Source organism: Passer montanus, unplaced genomic scaffold, assembly GCF_014805655.1.
Source record: "Passer montanus isolate IOZ18808 unplaced genomic scaffold, ASM1480565v1 scaffold2, whole genome shotgun sequence".
Classification (NCBI taxonomy): Eukaryota; Metazoa; Chordata; class Aves; order Passeriformes; family Passeridae; genus Passer; species Passer montanus.
Window position 1 is genome coordinate 14,826,871 of NW_024366591.1, and position 18,419 is coordinate 14,845,289.

General features: G+C 39.5%; 1 protein-coding gene across 3 annotated transcripts in view; it reads right to left on the reverse strand.

Annotated features, from left to right (window-relative positions):
- MAP7 (microtubule associated protein 7) overlaps positions 1-18,419 on the reverse strand; it is a 99,424-nt gene that overhangs the window by 9,850 nt on the left and 71,155 nt on the right. For 2 of the 3 annotated variants that reach the window (XM_039707091.1, XM_039707093.1), the window contains exons 7-15: positions 15,246-15,359; positions 11,712-11,860; positions 9,168-9,277; positions 8,501-8,781; positions 4,915-5,101; positions 2,902-3,094; positions 1,339-1,440; positions 1,007-1,057; positions 853-910 (exon numbers count right to left, since the gene is read on the reverse strand). In XM_039707091.1, coding sequence (XP_039563025.1) covers positions 853-910; positions 1,007-1,057; positions 1,339-1,440; positions 2,902-3,094; positions 4,915-5,101; positions 8,501-8,781; positions 9,168-9,277; positions 11,712-11,860; positions 15,246-15,359 — 1,245 coding nt within the window. The remainder of the gene's footprint in view (positions 1-852; positions 911-1,006; positions 1,058-1,338; positions 1,441-2,901; positions 3,095-4,914; positions 5,102-8,500; positions 8,782-9,167; positions 9,278-11,711; positions 11,861-15,245; positions 15,360-18,419) is intronic. The other variant, XM_039707092.1, reaches the window with a different exon arrangement.

The window sequence follows — 18,419 nt, forward strand, 5'->3', positions numbered from 1 at the left end:
CAAGAAAAAAAGTCATCCATCAGTCACTGCTGCTGTCTTCCATTTCACTCAAATACAAAAGAGAAAAAGATTAATGTCATTTAATGTTATGCTACAGTAGGATAAGCCATTTGATAGCTTGACTTCAGTATCTTTAAACAATGCTAATTCACACCTGGTGATTGTTGAATATAAGCTACATTTTATTTTTCTTCCTTTATTATAAGTATATAATAAAGGAAGAAATATATATTTTTTTTCTTATATAGAAAATTACCTAAAAAGAAATAGAGGGAATAGAGTAGAAGAAAAGCATAAGAGTGTGTTAAGTGCATAAAAGTGTAAGGTGTAAAGCGCATAAAAGTGTAAGCTTTTGTAGTAGCTCAATTTTGTCAAAAAAATAAATACAGGTCAAGTGAATAAGGCAGCAGGTGTGGAAGAAAGAAGTCGCAGGGAGATGTTTAGAACAATGAACACTTTCTTTTAATGACTAACAAGAAATAATCTTTTAAGAAAATTGAGTAAATCTGCAACAACCACATCTGAAATAATATAAGAAACAAACTAGAATCAGTTTATTTTGTGATCCAAATCACAGAATCATTTCCTTTCACTTTATAAATAAACTTGCTAAGAAAATTGCTTTTGTCAAACACCAATGAGACCAAGTTGCTAAAACACTGGACTCATTTAGTAATGGTTAACTACCTATACAGAAAAGATAAATAATGTCTGCTAAGATTTAATTTATATTCCTCTCATAGTTTTTATTACTGCAGTTAGTGTGCCAAATTTCAGAACTGTTTCCCAAATCACTGTGCTCAGTAGGCATTTATTCACCTGTTGTGCTCAGGGCACAGTTAAACACAATACCTGCTTCTCCAGTAATATTTGCCTTTGATATATGTCCATTTTGCTGGTCATTGGATTTCTACAAAGGAAGCACAGTTTTGTAAATTAAAAAAGGCAGTAGGGAAAAAACCAGAAACATGTTCAATATTTACACATGTTAAGTAGCAGCACTGACCTTATCTACAGCTTCTACACGCCTAGTTCTCTTCATGATCTCCTCAAGCCTCTACAATGAAATGTAAATGGGTAAAATAATGTTTGCTGGCATTAATTTGAATATCTTTCTCCCAAACCACAACTGCTTGTCATTTATCAGCTGTATCTGTTTATTGCAAAAAAAATGAATTATTTATTACTGTTGGCAATATTCCCTTCATTGTCACATGAGGCCAATGAGGACTGCAGCCTTTCTGAGAGCACATTTACATCATTTACTTCCTACTGCTCAGGTGGAAACAGACTGCTAAGGCAAAACCAATCACAGTTTCTCTGCATGGACTGAGTTACCTTCTTCCTTTCCAAGCGCTCTTGCTCTTCTCTTTGGAAATGCTTTTCGCGTTCCAATCGAATCCTCTCAGCCTCTTCCCGCAGGCGAGCTTCCTCTTCTTTCTACGTTTGTGGCAAAAGAAAAAGAAGCAAGGAAAAATAAGCAAGGAGTGACAAGTTTTACACTGTATATCTCATTATGTGTGTCTACAACACCCAGAAAATACACTTTTGGGGTTTACAAGTCACCATAATCTTTTCAGATGGAATTGCACATTTCTTGATTAATCTCCATGTTTTGCATAGCATTAAGAGAGAATAACTAAATAATGGACATCATGTTTGGTTCTGTGCCTGTTCCAGAACACAGCAGATGACAAATAAGGAATAAATTTTCCAGCCTTCAGCATTAAAACAGCAGCCAGGAAAGTATTAGAGAGATTCATATTTTGTGTGGTGGATATTTTTGAGAGTAAAACAAATGCAGCAGAATGTTTTCTTTGGCTAATAGAATAACTGTTTAATGAGACCAAGGGCAAACAGCCACAGGCTCATTTGCACAAACTTTCCATTTCTGCTTTTTTAATGAAAAGCAAAATTTGTCTGGAATATACCATAGAGGGGCCTTGCTCCTTGACTGGGACACTGTTATATGATGAAACCACTACAGTAGATAATTTTTTGCATCTCTAACATCCAAAAAAGCCTTGGCCACATGCTATCTTTGAAGACTAAATTAAGTTAAGCCTCAGTTTAACATTTCAAAGAAAGTAGCACAAATCTTCTGAAAAAGAAGAATGGAGTTTCTCAGCCATATTCACTAACACAGTCCTTTAAACATTTATTATCAGAAGCATACATTTATACACCAGAAGAAAAACCTCACGTCTACAAGACAAAGTGAAGCACATGCAAGAAGTAAGAGGACAGGTGAGAAGAATCAAATCCTATCCAGAATGCTTACCACAGCCTCTCCAGAAATCAGTAAACCAACATTATGCCCATCAAAAATGAATGTACTTGAAAAACTTAATTTTCATTTATTACGTCTTTCGACTGATTTCTGGAGTACTGGGCCAGATAAAGGTTCTCCTTGGTTTGATTAAATCTACCCCTTCCCACCAGCCCCACACAAAAGCAGAATTTGACATAGGATTAGAATTCAGCAGTACTGTATCTCCAACACAGTGAATCTTTATCTTTACGCCTGGACTTGCTGTAAGTCTTGGGACAAAGAATTCTCTGGTATAACAGCATTTACCAAAATTCCTCAATACAACTATATTGCTTTTTTCATCCCAATTTACGAGGAATAAGAAAGAATTTGTTAAAAACACATTGAAAAGGGAGAGAGGGAAAAAAACCCCAAACCTCAACTCTCTACCACATGTTTCTGTCAAGTACAAAGATCTCCACTCTTTGAATTACTCTATGGAATAAACTCTGTCCCAACACTTTTCAGTTAACATTTAAATTGTAAATATTGTTCTAATTTAGGTAAGAAGTGCTGCTACACCCACTTCACTGTGGGTGTAGCACTAGGGCCAGCTAGACTGGCCCAGAAATTCCAAGAGGGAGGCATACTTGTTTCTGAATGCGCTCCATCTCTTCTTTCTCCTTCTGCTCTCTCTCTTCTGCCTGGCGGCGCAGCCGTTCCTCCTTTTCCCGTTCCTCTGCATCCTTCCTTTGTTTTTCTGCTTCTTGTCTGCGAGCTTCCTCCTCTTCTCGGCGAGCTCTTTCTTCAGCTATCCTCTGGGACAACTCCTCTTTCTTTTGTCTGCAATCATTAAATAAGCATAAGAAACACAGGTAATAAATCAGGGAGAAAAGCCAAACCACCAGGTTCCTGATCTGACAGCACTGCTGTCCTATTCCTAAGCTGTCTGTTCTGCTTCCCATGGTGGGGGGCCACACATGAAGCCCTATGGAATATAAATAACTTTGCAATTCAACACCAAAACTTTTCCAGCGTATTTCTGCCTAATCCATGACTCGCATACTTTCTGAGTCAGAAATAGTATCTTTGATTAATACATTTTGGAAAACACTCCTTTCTGCTATAACCATATTTGAAACAGTATGCATTTTTGGCACCCATCTCACCTCATGGCAATGATTATTCCTTGATTTAAAAAAGTATCTAATTCTGCTGTTTTTTGAAGGTTACCTCCTAACCTTACTAATGGCCCCTCATATCCTTGTGTTATGAAGTGAGTGACTTTTCCCTTTGCCTTTGATGTTTCCTGAATTATTTAGGACTTTTAAGCATATCTTCCCAGCTGAATAATCCTCACCTCCTTAGTAGATGTTCATATGGGAACTGTTTTGTGCTTGTGATCTTCCTTGATGTCTGTCTGCACTTATTTTTCTAGTTTGACTAATTTTACTATTGCAAAGAAAAAATAAAACTCAACATTGAAAAAGTAGATTTATCTTGGGTCGTTCAGAATGACATTTTCATTTTGTTCTTGTTTTCTACTAACTTGTAACAGTTCATTTACTTTGTCAACCATGACTCACCTGATACTTTCACATATTCATTTCCAACCAAGATCTTTTCCCTCAGAAATAATTCATCCAGAGACCAACACCAGTAGTCAAGTTAGGATTATTTCCTATACACACTCCTTTATGCTTGTTAGTACAGCAATTCAGCTTCCATTTTGTAGCTCAGCAATGTAAGATATCTCTCAACCTTCTCACAACTGACTTATGTCACTGGAGACCAACATCATCTCACTGGCCTCAATTCCTTTCAAGTTCTTTTATGAAGGCACTGCACAGACACTGGAAACTCCTCTCACTGTAAAAACTGATTATTCTTTACTTTTTATTTTTGATCTTTCTGACTTAGTATTTATCCACCATATTACTCTTACACCACAGCAGCTTTTTTTCTTTAAAACTCTTTTTGAGAGAGTCAGTGTTGTGAGCCTTTTGGAAAGCCAGGCCATTTTAACTGGTTCAGCCTTGCTCCTATCAGCAAAGTGGTTAAAGAAATCCAGCAAATTCCAGAGGGATGACAGCTCTCTAAAAAAACAACCAACTTGTGCTTAGCCACAGTCATGTATGCAGATGGGCTACTCATTTGCTATTAGAAAGTGAGATGTAACATTAATTACCCTCCAAAACTTTTGGGAGGGTGTTGGGGGTGTCTATTTTAAACGAGAAAACAAAGAGGTCTAAGTCACAACAGCTGGACACCTAAAGCACCACCCACAACAGAGGTCTTACAACTCAAAGTAAGAGACTTTGTGCCGATCACAAAGTTGAAAACAGCCATGCAGAGTTCTCTAGCTGCAACAAAAAAGTACAGCTTAATCTCTGAGGAAAAAATGAACCACAACTGCAAGGATCTACTCTCTCCTCCTGTCTTATTTTAAAGCTCTACATACAAAAAGTTTTAACCTTAAACATCTGCTTAGGATATATTCCACCAACTGGAAAACCCAAAAGGAAAACATAGTTTTGTGGAGGAACTTGTGCCTTCTGCACTTCAGTGCTGTGCTTCATATATAACAATGTAACAGCAGAATACACACAAGCTTCTACACGCATATTTCTTCATACCTCTCTACTGCAGAGACCTAGAATTACCTTTCAAGCTCCTCTCTCTCCCTCCTTTCCTGCTCCTCCCGTTCCCGCTGCTCACGGGCAAGGCGCCTCTTTTCAGTCAGCAGCCTTGTGGCTTCTTCAGGGTCAGTTGTACCTGCAGAGGGCTTGGGCAGTGCTGGGGCTGGAGAAACAGCTGGAGCAGGAGGCAGGGTTGGGCTGGCTGCTGAAACTAATGGGAAAGAAAATTAGTTTGTACAGACACAGCAGCCAAGATCTCACTCTTTTGAAAAGAACAGAAAATACTTTTAAATGCACTGCAAAGTGTTTTCAAGCTTATGTGGTTTTTTAAATGATTCTGAGGAGGAAGATGTTTCTAGATGCCAGAGGTCCACATACCTTCAGGGAAGTTTGGTTTTGCAGGGTATGTGAAAGCTCCTGCAGCTGAAAGTGTAAGTCAAGTTTTCTGTCAGAACAAATGCTGACAGGTGCTTAACAGGATTATGCAGACTCAGCAAGTCCCTACCATCACATTACTTAAGCTTGCCCAATTCTGTTTGAAGAGCAGAAAGAGAACATTGTGAAATTATATTTTTTTCTGTCTGATCATCCACATCTGAAGATCAGAGCCAGAAGTTTTGGTGATAGTCACTTTTGGTGACTTGGCGATCTCAAACATCAACTGCCTGATGTGACCTGCACCAATGCAGGACACCAGCTATCCTCAGTTTTGCAGCTGCTCCAGCCTGAGGCAACTCATGGGACACAGCATTTTTAATTTTGCCACTATTGGTGAACTGTGGCCTGTGTTCAAATCTCAGTAGTGCCTTCATATCAATTCTTTATTCAGGACCAGCTTTGTCCATGTGGCAGAGAAGATGTTAAAGGGTTTTTTTTTCATATTTCTGTAAGTTTGCCTTACATTCTCTAGCACAGGTACAAAGTGACTCATCACCTTTTCTCTAGACACCAGGGATCATTACCAACACAAAAGCTAATGCTAGGAAGCATTCCCAGAGTAATCCCATCTGGTAATACAGGCAAACATGGCGAGGGAAGACTTTGAACTGTCAATGAAATCAGATTCTGGCCCAGTAATATACATGTAAAATAAGTCATAAGGAGCAGCAAGCAGATGATTATAAATCTGCATTTCTAACCATACACTGGGATGTGACAATTTTCCTAACCTCACTACCAACTTCTAAAGAGGGGTCTCCTCCCTGCTTATCCCCTTCCTATACCTCATCATGTAAACAAACATAAATTCATTTGTTTTCTGTGCTGAATTCCAATCTGTTGACCTCTCTGCTCTCCTCTTCTATCAGCTAAAAACTACAGAGGTCTTTCTAAAACTGCTTCAGGGCTTTGACCATGAATTCAAATTATTCTTCTACACCAGTAATTTAAAGAGTGCCAGTGCCTGTTCTCTAGCCTTGAGGTGAGCTGGCACAGTTTAGCCCTAGTGCAATGGAGCACTATTCTCTCACATTACCAAAGCAGGTATTCAGCCCAACCCCAGGGAACAGTCCAAAGCTGGGCTAACCTCCAAAATGTAGCTGGAACATAGAAAATTCTGGGATGTTGAAATATAAAAAGTAAGCAATTTGATCACTCTGAATCTTGGGAGCCATTTAGAGCCGTGCTCTTAGTAGCCTTGGGGACAGAAGGTAAGAAAATGAGAGGCTGCAATTACAGCCTGGATCAGAAACATACCAGAGAGCCTTTGTAATTGTAAACAGTATAAATGACAGAGTTCCTGTATCTCAGCCCTTTTTAATTTACTAACATGGGCCAAGGCAGGGCTGTTGCTTTGAAGGGAGCTGCTGCTTGGAGCTTGCTTCTTGCCTCAGGCGCTGAAGTTGGCAGCACAACAAGTAGCTTAATGCACACCTGCCCTGCTGTCAGAACAGATAACACCCAAAAGACCTTTAAAGCTTCACTGGCATTAGTAAAGTTGTGTATGAGATTTGCCTGCAAAAGCTTGAACAGCTTCATCAGCCATTGCTACCTGCTGACCTCCTGGCTCCTGTGAACAGAGCCAGCATGCAGGTGAACCAGACCAGTGAAAGGCCAGTGCTGTTACCTGTAGGGAATGAGCTGTATTCACCTGCAACACAGTCCCAGAAGAATCAGCAACATTCCTCCAGGCCCAAATGCTAGAGGAATTGCACCTCTCTAGATTCTTGAATTCAACAACCAAGTTTTGGCAGCTGGGGCCTCCATCGGCAGTACAAAGCCATCCCATAACCTCACATGTAAAATGCTCTGCCTGAGGTCTCCATCTTTGGTCCCAACCACCACCTCCTCTGCCTTAGGGAAAACACATTCAGTTTGAAGGACTGCTCCCTACTTTGACTATAGTACCCTTCTCTTTCATTTGTCTCTATTTTATATTCTTGTGTGTATTCTTTGATGTGAATACAAACTGCTTGACTTTTGACTAGCTTTATCACACATAACCTGCTTCAATATTAAGAGACACATAACCTGCTTCAATATTAAGAGACCTTGCCACAAACTCAAATACTGACAGATGCTGCAAAGAAGTGGAGCTTCTCTTCCTCCTGAACTAAACAGTCAAACAAGCATGCTGGTTTCTCTGGTCAGCACCTTATACTGGAGACCTACAACTTGAAACACCTGGGTATCAGACAGGAACTACTGTAACAGGACTTAATAAAACAGAAGAAATCAATTCACATGATTTTTTTTTCACAGAACAAACCCAAACTATACCTGCTGCAGTTGAATGCAAGATTACTAACACTTAAAACTGTTATCTGAAAGATCACTAAAGGAAAGTCTATGAATTTTAAGTTCAGAATTGTAACTAACCCAACTTGTGTATCCCAGTGGTCATACTGGACTTTCTATCTCATCTGCAAGAGACAGTTTATGCCATATTTAGAATGAACTCAATTTTTTGCTAGAAGAAACCTATGTTTTTTCATTTTCAGATTTACCTTTTGCCCTTTCTACACTTTACAGTTTTGTGGGGGTTTTTTTGTGTACATTCTTTTCTGCATTGCTACTTTTCAAGGTTGTTAGGGTTTGGTGTGGGTTTCTTGTTCACTAGTTAACTATTTTTAGTAACTCATTTTCCCTTAAAAATTCTCCCTATTCCTTTTTACTCTTCTCCTTGGTTCTTTGCATTCCATTACATTCTGCTAATCTCTCCTGTGACATGGTCCTCTTGCAATATTATACACAAGCTAGCAGTATTACCAGCACAAGTGCACTGTGCCTAGCACAGCTGGACATTGTCACTGCTCACACACCTTATGTGATGTTTTCCTGTACAATTAAGTCTTCAGACCATTATTATTTTACTTCAACAGTTTGTAAAAAAGCTGTATTATGATATGGGGCACAAAATTCCTGTCCAAAAGGGCAGAGAAGAGGCTTGTGAAGCCACACTATGTGAGGCAGTTTGACATGTTGTTTTGACTTGAAGCAGGAGGGCTTCAACCTGCCTAGAATTTCCTCATGATGAACATACATCTGCAGGACTGTTGTGAAGAATTCAGACTAACCTTTGACAGAAAAAATACTGAAAGTTGCATCATTTTAGAGAAAGGAAAGGAAAATTATAAAACATTCCTTAACCTAAAGTAGCAGTTCTCCTTACCTTGAGTTAGCTCTGCTTGGACAGTGAGCTGTTCCTGACTTGTGGATTCTCCAGCACCTGCTGAAGTTCCTTTACTCTCTTCTGTTTTCACCTCATTGGCCTTTTCAGCCTCCTTTTCTGGTCTTTTCTTCTCACCTTCTGGTTTGATCTCTTTTTTGACTGGCCGGATGTTGCCAGGAGAGGGAGGACGTGTCTGAGCAGAGGAAACTTTGGAGGAACCAGGTGGGGAAGTTATCTGCTTGGGTGTGCCAGGCAAAAAAGGCAAAGACTTTGATGCATGCCTGTGTAATCAAAGAGTGACAAAGCTTGTTTCCACTTATATATCACTTCTACAATCATAGCAGCTAAAAATAAAATCACTTCCCTGTTTCTTTATCAAGCAGGACTGCTGGCACAACTGATACGGTTTCATGCAAAATGCCTCTCTCCAACTCTCCAGATGTGTGAGCACTGAGCCCAACCAGGATGAAACCAAGTATTTTCCTGACCCTTCCCCTTCTCCAGAACAGTAGCAAGATTTTTTTAAAAGTAGGACTGTCTTTCCTTTTCTTTTTGCAGAGAGAAAACATCTACATCATCAAATACATTTGCCCCGTTTCACATTTGATTAATAGAACAATTAGAGCTGCCAATAGCTCATGTCCAGCTAAGCATGTACTTGACTTACCAAACTGGAGAGGGAGCTGATGATCTAGCTTTGAGGCTGGAAGTAAAATGACCTCCTTTAAAGTTGGCTGAAAAGCTGGATGACAAATGGTCCTTTTCTCTTTTGTCAGTCTATAGCTCAGCAAACAAAAAGACAAAGTCAAGCCAGAGTTCACACAGCTAAAGAAAGCAAAGCAAGCTTAGTTAAGGACGAGGAGTTGGGGGGCTGTGAAAAAGCAGTGCTGAGTCAGTGGTTTCTACAGCTTGTTTAACAAGTTCCTGAATATAGCTCCTGTAACCTGACACCATCTTTGTCAGTAGATGTGCATTTGACAACAAGAATCCTTCTTAATCATTCTCTCCTGTCCTAAGATGTAATAGGCTAATTTACCGAGGCTTATTTTTACACAGGCAAAAAAATGACCTCTTATAGTTTGATCTTTGCTGACTGCCACAGAGTACCTTCCACTGCTTCTCATAAACACAGGATTTCTTTTGAAGAAAACACAAAACAAGTCCCCCTCCCCTTGGTCATACTTGGTCACAGTCTTTCTATATAGCACAATATTTTGGATTCATGCTTACAAGTGAACACCACAGATGTCCTCAAAGCTTCCAAATACGGTACACCAGTTATCCTAGTCTTTCTTTTCTTGGATGATTTTACAGCACATACATTTAGCCATTTGTTCTTATACATGATAGTGATTTCCTTTTTCCATCTTTATTTTTAAAACATACAATCCTAAGTTGAGAAACATTTCTAATAACACAAACAAGAGCTACAACAGAACGACTGCTTTAAGGGAATATATCAGAATTTAGGTATCTACATACAACCCATATTTAAGTATAGATGAAAAACTTCATGGTTTCGGAATAATGAGCTCAGACCCCAGGAGTCTGAAGAATAGGAATACTGGAAAGTACACTGAGCTGCCACTCAGCCAGCATGATGCTGAGGCTGCTGCTCACCAGCCTTAAACACAACCCCTGTAGCAGGTGTGTCATGGGGCTTGAGAGCCTCACCAGCTGAAAGCTGTGCAATGCTTGTCCCCTGAACTGAAAGCCAGGTTAACAACTGGAAAAGACAGACTGAAAACAACTTCACGAGCACATGATATGCTGAGTTATCAAAGTAAACAGAACCAGAATAAATGCACTACCATGAACAATAGTTTTGGCTTGCTAACAGTAACTCTCCATTGTATCTGCTTTATTAGCACTGAAAGCAGAGCATCAGAAAATTTTTTTCTCGTATCAATAAAGTAAAAAGCTGAATTCACACAAAAGTTTGCAGAAGTATAAAAGATTTTCCACATCATACAGGCTACAGGAAACAGCTCTTAACTCACTCATTTTATATTAACAAGAGTTTTATATCACCTCCTCCACCAAAAAGTAACAACCTTTCTTCTTTTTAATTCAGAAAAAAAAGCCAAACCCCAAACCTCCTGCAATCAGAAAGACTTAAGAGGAAGAATCAACAGGCCAGGAGACTGCCATGCTCTATGTACGTGCTAGGAAATTTCTCTAAAGATACGTAGTAAGGCTATGCCTTAGCTTAAACTTCAGTATACTACCCTCTGCCTGAAAGATTAAGTAGCGGTTATGACTCATGGCACTTTGATTAACACTGCTTCCAACAAGGATGTCAATTACAGCACTGCCTCTTGACCTTCAGCCCATCAGGCCAAATGAAAATGCAAGCACCTCTTACACAATGTTTTGCAGAGATGACTTCAACTCTTCTCACACTCTAAATTAACTCAGGTTGTAGAGTACAAGAAAAATATAACCGCTTAGGTTCAGCAAATGAATCTGAAGTGGGTCTGACTGCATCCCACTGGAGCACAGTCAACACGAGTTCGTTCTACTGTTTCGATTTTCCTAAAAGCTCAGATCAGCCCTAGTACTGCTATTAAATCATGCAGAATCAACAGTGACTTGTGGAAAGCCTTGCTTATAAACCATGCTCCTAAACCAACTTCTTCCTTCCTAGTGAGGAAAAGTTTACTAGCCTGGTCTCCTAATAAAGTACAGATGAAGTGAGTGTACTCTATGCACTTGTGTACAGAGACACGTGAGTGCATGCATTCCCCCCCGCCTTTATTTTAGGGGCTCAGTTCAGTTTGCTAAAGGCCACAAAAGACATCAAATTCTGGAACCTTTGTGAAAACAGCCTGCTGGAGAAAACAAGTTCCCCACTGAGGGAAAAATAGCAACACCATCTTGGGCCTTAAAAGGCAGCAAATAATCCATTTGAGAAGGGGGCACTGTGACTGCCTCTGTGCCTTGTGCGAAGCTAAGGCACCTACTCTGCAAACACAGATGTTTGGAAAACATCAGTGCTTTTCCACATGGATTCTTTGGTGCATTATCAGGCTGTGCCACCACATAATGTAGCATGTTTCAGTTAAAATCCAGCCAACTATGACACAAACTGGAGAGGTGGGGACGGTGCAGGGGGGAGGAAGTATCCCTGCAGCTATTCCAATCCTAAGAAGCAGGGCAGTCAGGTGGTCATGGCAGGGGACACTAAGGACACGTTGGCTGCCAAGCTTACCCCTGCAAGGTGCGTTGTTCTCCGACGTCCAACGGCATCAGTGGAAGCATAAAGTTTTGCTCGTTCTCCTGAATTCCTACAGCTCAGGGCCTTGTAGGAGAGAGGACTGAGGGGGCTGCAAGACGCTGAACGGGGACAAACGGGGATAACTACGGTGTTGGATGGTTTTGTTATTTATTAGTTTTAATTACAGAGTAGCATTGGAGAATTGACAGAGGAAAGCCAGCAGGAACAGAAACGACCGAGAAAGACAGAAAAGAAAGAAGGAATTAATACACAGAGAAATGACTAAGTATCAAGTCAGAACCATCATTTGACACATTAGCTTGGCCACAAGGACAGTAAGGATGTAATTTCAATAGGTGCTCGTGCACTTTTCCATTTGTGAACTAATAGTTTCTTTCTAAAAAATTAAGAAATATGCCATGATACTGGGTAGTAGATAGTATTTTCCAGTTAAGTTTTTGTACAACTGGTGGTTCTGAAAAGGCAGTAGAAACCATGGCTGGTCTGACAGATTAGCTTAGTAGACACATTGAAATGAGTTTCAATTACATTCAGAATAGGAAGCAATCAAACAAAATCAGAATGCCTACAAACTGCATTGGAAGTGAAGAAAAATTAAAGGAGACATGCACACAAAGATCAAAATCCATTAACAATACAAACCAGTTTCAACTAGGAAATCAATGAAATTGCTATCTGCGATTTACAGCAAGTGATTTGTTTTTTAAAATTCTTCTTTTTAGGAATAGTTTAGCCCATTGTATTTTTTGATACTTCTAGAATAACAACTTACTCAAATAAATTCTCAACAGCAAACTATTTTACACATTTTTAAAAAAGCAGGCTGACAATAACAAATCAGCTTTGAAATTAGTATTTGACTAACCAGGATGGCAGCTTGTGTTGGTTTGCACAAGCAAAAAGACCATTACCAAAAGATCTGACAATAGCAGGTATCAGATATACAGTGCTCTGATTTTATCTTCAAAGAGAACTTTAACTGCAAGACATATCATGGGAAACTTCTTGCAGCAAAGTGTTCTTGGACTTTGTCTTGATATAACTGAAGGAGAAAATTGGGGAAAACTATGTTATTACTGCAAAGTTTTATTTTTATGCTCCTGTTTTTCTCTTCTGGTCATTTAATTGAGTCTTAGCACAATTACTATCCAGCATGTCACTTTAGGAAAAAATAGGGGCTCTATATATTCTCTTTCCTATTCTTTTTTGTTCCTCTCCATGCCAAATAAATTTGCATCCTCTATTTCCTTAATGAAAAGTCAAACCAAACAAAACCAAAGCAATATTTCTTGCCTGTATATCCCTCTCTGAGCACACTTGAAAGAATGCAGTTCCACATACAGTTAATTCTTCTAGTCTTACAAAAGTACAGCTGCTGTTACAGGAAGAGCTCATAGACTTAGCAGTACTAATGCTGCAAATTCTCCTGCACCAAGAGATTAACATTATGAATAAAGAGTCTCATGTAAGCGTTACAGCAATGGCACTAATGCTTGCCTTATAGTTCACAGGGATTTATGTTTAATGAGGAATTATGACTAACTTAAAAACAAGCAAGAAACAAGAATCAGGGAATTTTTTTTGTGGTTTTATTTTGGTTGAGGGCATCTAAACCAGATAGGAGGCAGTGGCATAATGCTTTACACCACTTATCATTTATGTGGCTCCTGCCCTGTGATTCAATTCCCCTTCTGCATGCTGATTATCTGAAATTACCACCAAGGAAGACAACATAAGTATTAAAAGAGAAACAGTTCATTTTCATTTGTGAAGTTGCCAAACAATGCTTTAGGCAGCACTTCCAGTGATTCATGTACTAACAGGATTACATCTATTCAGAGGAGCTTTTTGAAAGCTATTTACAAAACATTTTGGTTTTGAAGGATTAATTTTTAAAAAGATCCAGATGTATTCTTATGCTGGACATCCCTAATACCTCACTTAAAATTTAAGGACATGAATCTGTATTTAACTCAGTTTGGATTTTTTACATTGCAATTTATTTTTACAGCCAAAGGGCAGGGTAATTTTCTAGGGAATAATGGCAGGCTGGGATGAGTGGAGTGTTCAGAGCACAGCTGTGAGCCATTGCCATCACTTGATCATTAATCTCCAGGAAGCATCCTGTATGAAGGGGCTGAAGTTATTGCTCCTAGAGAATAATACCTGGAAAACAATGAGCAGATGGATCATTCTTCTGGAGGTATAGCTCCAGTTAGCATGGGAAGGCTTTTCAGGGAAGTGCCTTAGACTGAACTGACAAATCAGTCTTTCCTGCTTTTTGTAGCCTTTCTCAATATTTCACTCAGTTTAGGGTTGGTTGTGCAGTATAAACAAGCGCAGTCACAAAAAGCTTCATGCTTGCTCTAGGAAGGTAGCCACTTACATGCGGCCTTCTCAACTACTCCCTAATGAAGAGCTGAATTTCCAATATCCTTTTTCATGGGTGATATTACATGTTAGTTTTACAAGCTATTGTTTTTGAAGAATAAAAAAGAAGTCTGTGCTTATTAATTCTACTACTTTCAGAATATCATCCACATTTTTGCTCCTACAGTACTACCCCTGTGGAAACATACCACAACCTAATTAGTAATAAGAGTTCTTAAGTGAAATCTTCTTTAAAAGTAATCTTAGCAGATCTCTCTTCCTTCTTACCTTCTATGTTCTTTAATTAGAATAAAAATCCTGCCCACATCAGACAAGAAAGACTTGCCTCAACTTACAATAATATATTGCTGCACGTGCTGAGTGTGTAATGGTAAAGTTCCTAGTGGATGATTACAAAACATTCTATTCTAAAACATCCTATAATAAAAGAAGAGGTAGCTGTCACCTGCCTAAAATACACAATAAGCAAGTATGCCCTGGTTGTATTTGGAATGCAGTTTTGCCTGGGCCTTCAATTACCACCTAGTGATATCATCGCATTTCTGCACATTAATTTTCCCTCAGCGAGTACCATCAGGGGGCTGTTCTGGGGTTGGCAGACAACTTTACAATTATTATAACCTCACTGAACCTGCACATTTAACTTCACAGGTATTAAATGCACAGTAATCAGGGCCTATCTTTATAAAAGTCTAACTTTCTCAATGTTGGAAGTGCTCTGGTAGGGGCTGAAACTCCTTTGCAGCAAGCAGCTCACAGCTTTAGCAGTGGGTGTGCTAAATCAGCTCTTTCCAACTAGATGTGCATTTCCTTAAACAGCCATGGCCAGCATGATGTTGTTGCCCTGCATGTTTTGTATGTTATGTTTTGTATTCATTTATTGCATTGATGAAGAGGCAAAAGTAAGAAAGAGTTAGTAGGAGGAAGAGAAAGAGGCATAGCAAACAACTGTTCAGGGAAGCTTTCATGCTGTCATGCACACTAATCATGGACGTTCGAGTTCACTCTGGAATGCTACCATACACCCATAATTAGATCAGTGACTTTACAACATCCGGCAGGGAATCTGGAAAAATAAGTGTCTGAGACATGAAGCCTCTGCTGTTATAGGATTACCTGCATCTCCAGACAATGCAGCTGTGCTTTTACTCCGAGCCAGGAATGAGTGTGTGGGCGTCAGGAGCCTGCTAACGATGCTGCTCTCCCATGGACTGAGCTGAAGACGGCGAGCTGAACGTGCACCATACAAGCAAGATGTTAGATCAAACACTTCACATAGAACCACATGCTGCAGAGCGTTAGTACTCTTTCCTCATTACTGCACACCATGAAAACCTTGAAACTGTCCACAACAGTTCAGTGTTTTGCATTTTATTATTACTCCTTTTTAGCAGAAGAATTCCTATAGAAATATGTATATCTGAACATTTAATTTATGTTACTGCCTGTGGCATTATGGCAAATTGTTACCAAGTGAGTACAGATATTTTGCACATCTGCCACATTTCACGTTAGGAATGACAGGATAATTTCCCTACTAGAGGACCAGTTGCACTCCTAAATATACACCTCAACAGAAATGTTTGTGTCCCAAAGGCTTCCTACACTGAAGATATACAGTCTTTCAGTTATATTAAAACACCTTCCAAAGTTTGTCAGCCTACCTAGAAAAACCAAAGGCTGTTCACTGCTATACAGAGAATCGTGTCACTGAGGTTTTATCAAAGCATTGCAAAAGGATAATGTGCCTCAACTGCAGATACCAAGCTCAGCAGCTGCAGTTGTCTCAGTAATAGGTGAAGACACAGAAAACAGTAAATATATTTAATCATTAATTCTCTGTCCACAGATCCTGCTAACGATCAGGTTCCATGTAGAACACTTTTCACATAGTTGCTCTGTTTTGAAAATGCAATACATGTTGACCTGGCTGCAATCACACTGCTACTTTGTTATTCCCCGTGTTGTCTGATGCAAACACAGTTTGTCACTATAATAATTTTATCTTGTAAAGTTTCTTTACTTTTTTTTAATATTAATTAAACATTTATCATGACAAAGCATTAACCAGAAGAATCCTGTAAGTTACTTTCTGTATTGAATTGGGTATTTCTTTGATATTCCAATGCAACAAATTGTTTCATAATGGCCATCACAAGCCAAAACATTCAACTAGTTCCCAAAGTAGTTCATTACAGTAAGCTTACACTATAGCAGTAATCTTGATATTGCAAGCAAAAGCAGGTCTTTTTACACCTAAGCCCTCACTTGCCTTAGTTTACTGTTTGCAGCAACAGAACTGCAGCTTGAATTTATGAGGCTCAATCTTTATAACATCCATTGAAGTGACTGGCTGTAACAAACTTGACATTCATTTGCATTTTTAAAGGAAGAAATCCAGCACTTTTAATAGACATAAACTCTGAATCTCTCTTTAATCTACTCCTTGCTGAGCCCCATGAAAAGAGAGGCTGATCTCAATCTCCTCCTATGAAAATGTAATTGCTTAATCTGCCCTCAGTGCTGTTTTGCACTTCTCAAATTGCTCCCTTAAATTCCAGTAATGCAATAAGGGGCATTACTATAGAAATATAGGAGTCTCAAACACAGCAGGCTCTTTTCCTAACTGTCCTTTTACACAATGTACTATTGCCAGAGATTTTTGTGATTAATGGCTCCATTCCGCAATGGTAGAGATCGTACAGATACACAAAATACCCTACAGAGACCTCCACTACAGCACACACATTATCATTAAGCTTGCAGTTTAACAATGAAGAAATCACAGAGCTACCATTAAACTGCATGCAATAATGGCAAAGTCTTTGCTTCCTCTCATCTCCAGGCACCATGCTCACTATAATCCCTGTTTAAAGCTACTGTTGCAAGACAACCAGATTCTTTTTTGTGGTCTCATGGTTCAGTAGGTGAGGCTCACAGGTATGATTGTACTGTAGTTTAACGTAAAGATCACTCAACTTCAGAAAGCAATCCTTGGTATTTTAGGCCAGTAAACCAGTACTATATATACTATATCCATTTCTTGGCATTTATCTTTACATGACAAGTGAGTGTCAGATCTAAATACGGCCCTGTGGGCCAGCTGCAGGCCTTATGTCACTATATAAGCTTATATAAGTCCCCAGAGATGAAATAATCTCAAGAGGACACAGCTAAGAGTCTGATGATTTTGAACACCAATGTCTCATCTGCCATGTCTCGCATATCTCATATTCCTTGCCCTAAAGGTGAGTACGGTTTAATTATCTTTGGCCCTGACTCAGGGGAGCTGGTATCCACATCCGCTATTGGAAGCAATCCCGTGTCCACAGCATCCAACTGAAGCACTGAGGCAGTGTTTGGGAGTGAGCTAGCTGATATGCACAACAGTGAACTAAAACCAAAAACTTTCTTCTCCATATAAGCAACAGGCCTGCTTCAGAGATGTCAAAATAGTTTTAGCCAGGACCTTGGAGTGAAGTCTCCCTGATTCTCTACAATGGGCTTATATCAGAATTTGTGTGGATGCGCCTTGGCTTTGTGGGCCAGGGTCATCACATACTGAATTTTCCAAATGCACAGCTACCTGAAAGCATCACACTTCACACACTCAATACATATTTTAACAGATTAGCACCACCATTCACCTAAAACAGACAAACTTTCCCCCACTGGGTTCCAACTACCTAGGAGCATTAATACGTAATTTCATTGAACAGCTTCAGTTTGGTGTCGAAACCACACTGGAGCAAAACTGAATATCAAACAAACATCCCAAAATAAGATCAACTTTAAAACAATGAGGTCAGGGGATTATTTTCTTGCTCTTTTTGCTCAGGGTGAGGTTTTCAAGATTTAGTCTTTCAAAACATCTGACAGACAAAGGGAAGCAGTATTTTTTGTTCTCATGATGTGTAAAGCTATGATTCTAAGGGCTATTTCATAGAATTATTGAATGGTTTGGGTTGTAAGGGATCTGAAAGATCATCTAGTTCCAGCCTTCCTCTCATGGACAGGGACACCTTCCATTAGACCAGGTTGCTGAAAGCCCCATCTAGGTAGACCTTGGGGATCCACAATTTCTATGGGCAATCTGTTCCACCTGTCTCCACCAACCTATCTCACCCTCAGAGTGAAGATTTTCTTCCTAACATTCAATCCATTCATTTTGAAGCAATTACCTCTTGGCCCTATTACGACACGTCCTTGTAAAAAGTCCTTCCCCAGCTCTCTCAGGGAAGCCCTCTTGATCTTTTTGCTGTAAAGTCTCCCTGGAGCCTTCTCTTTTCC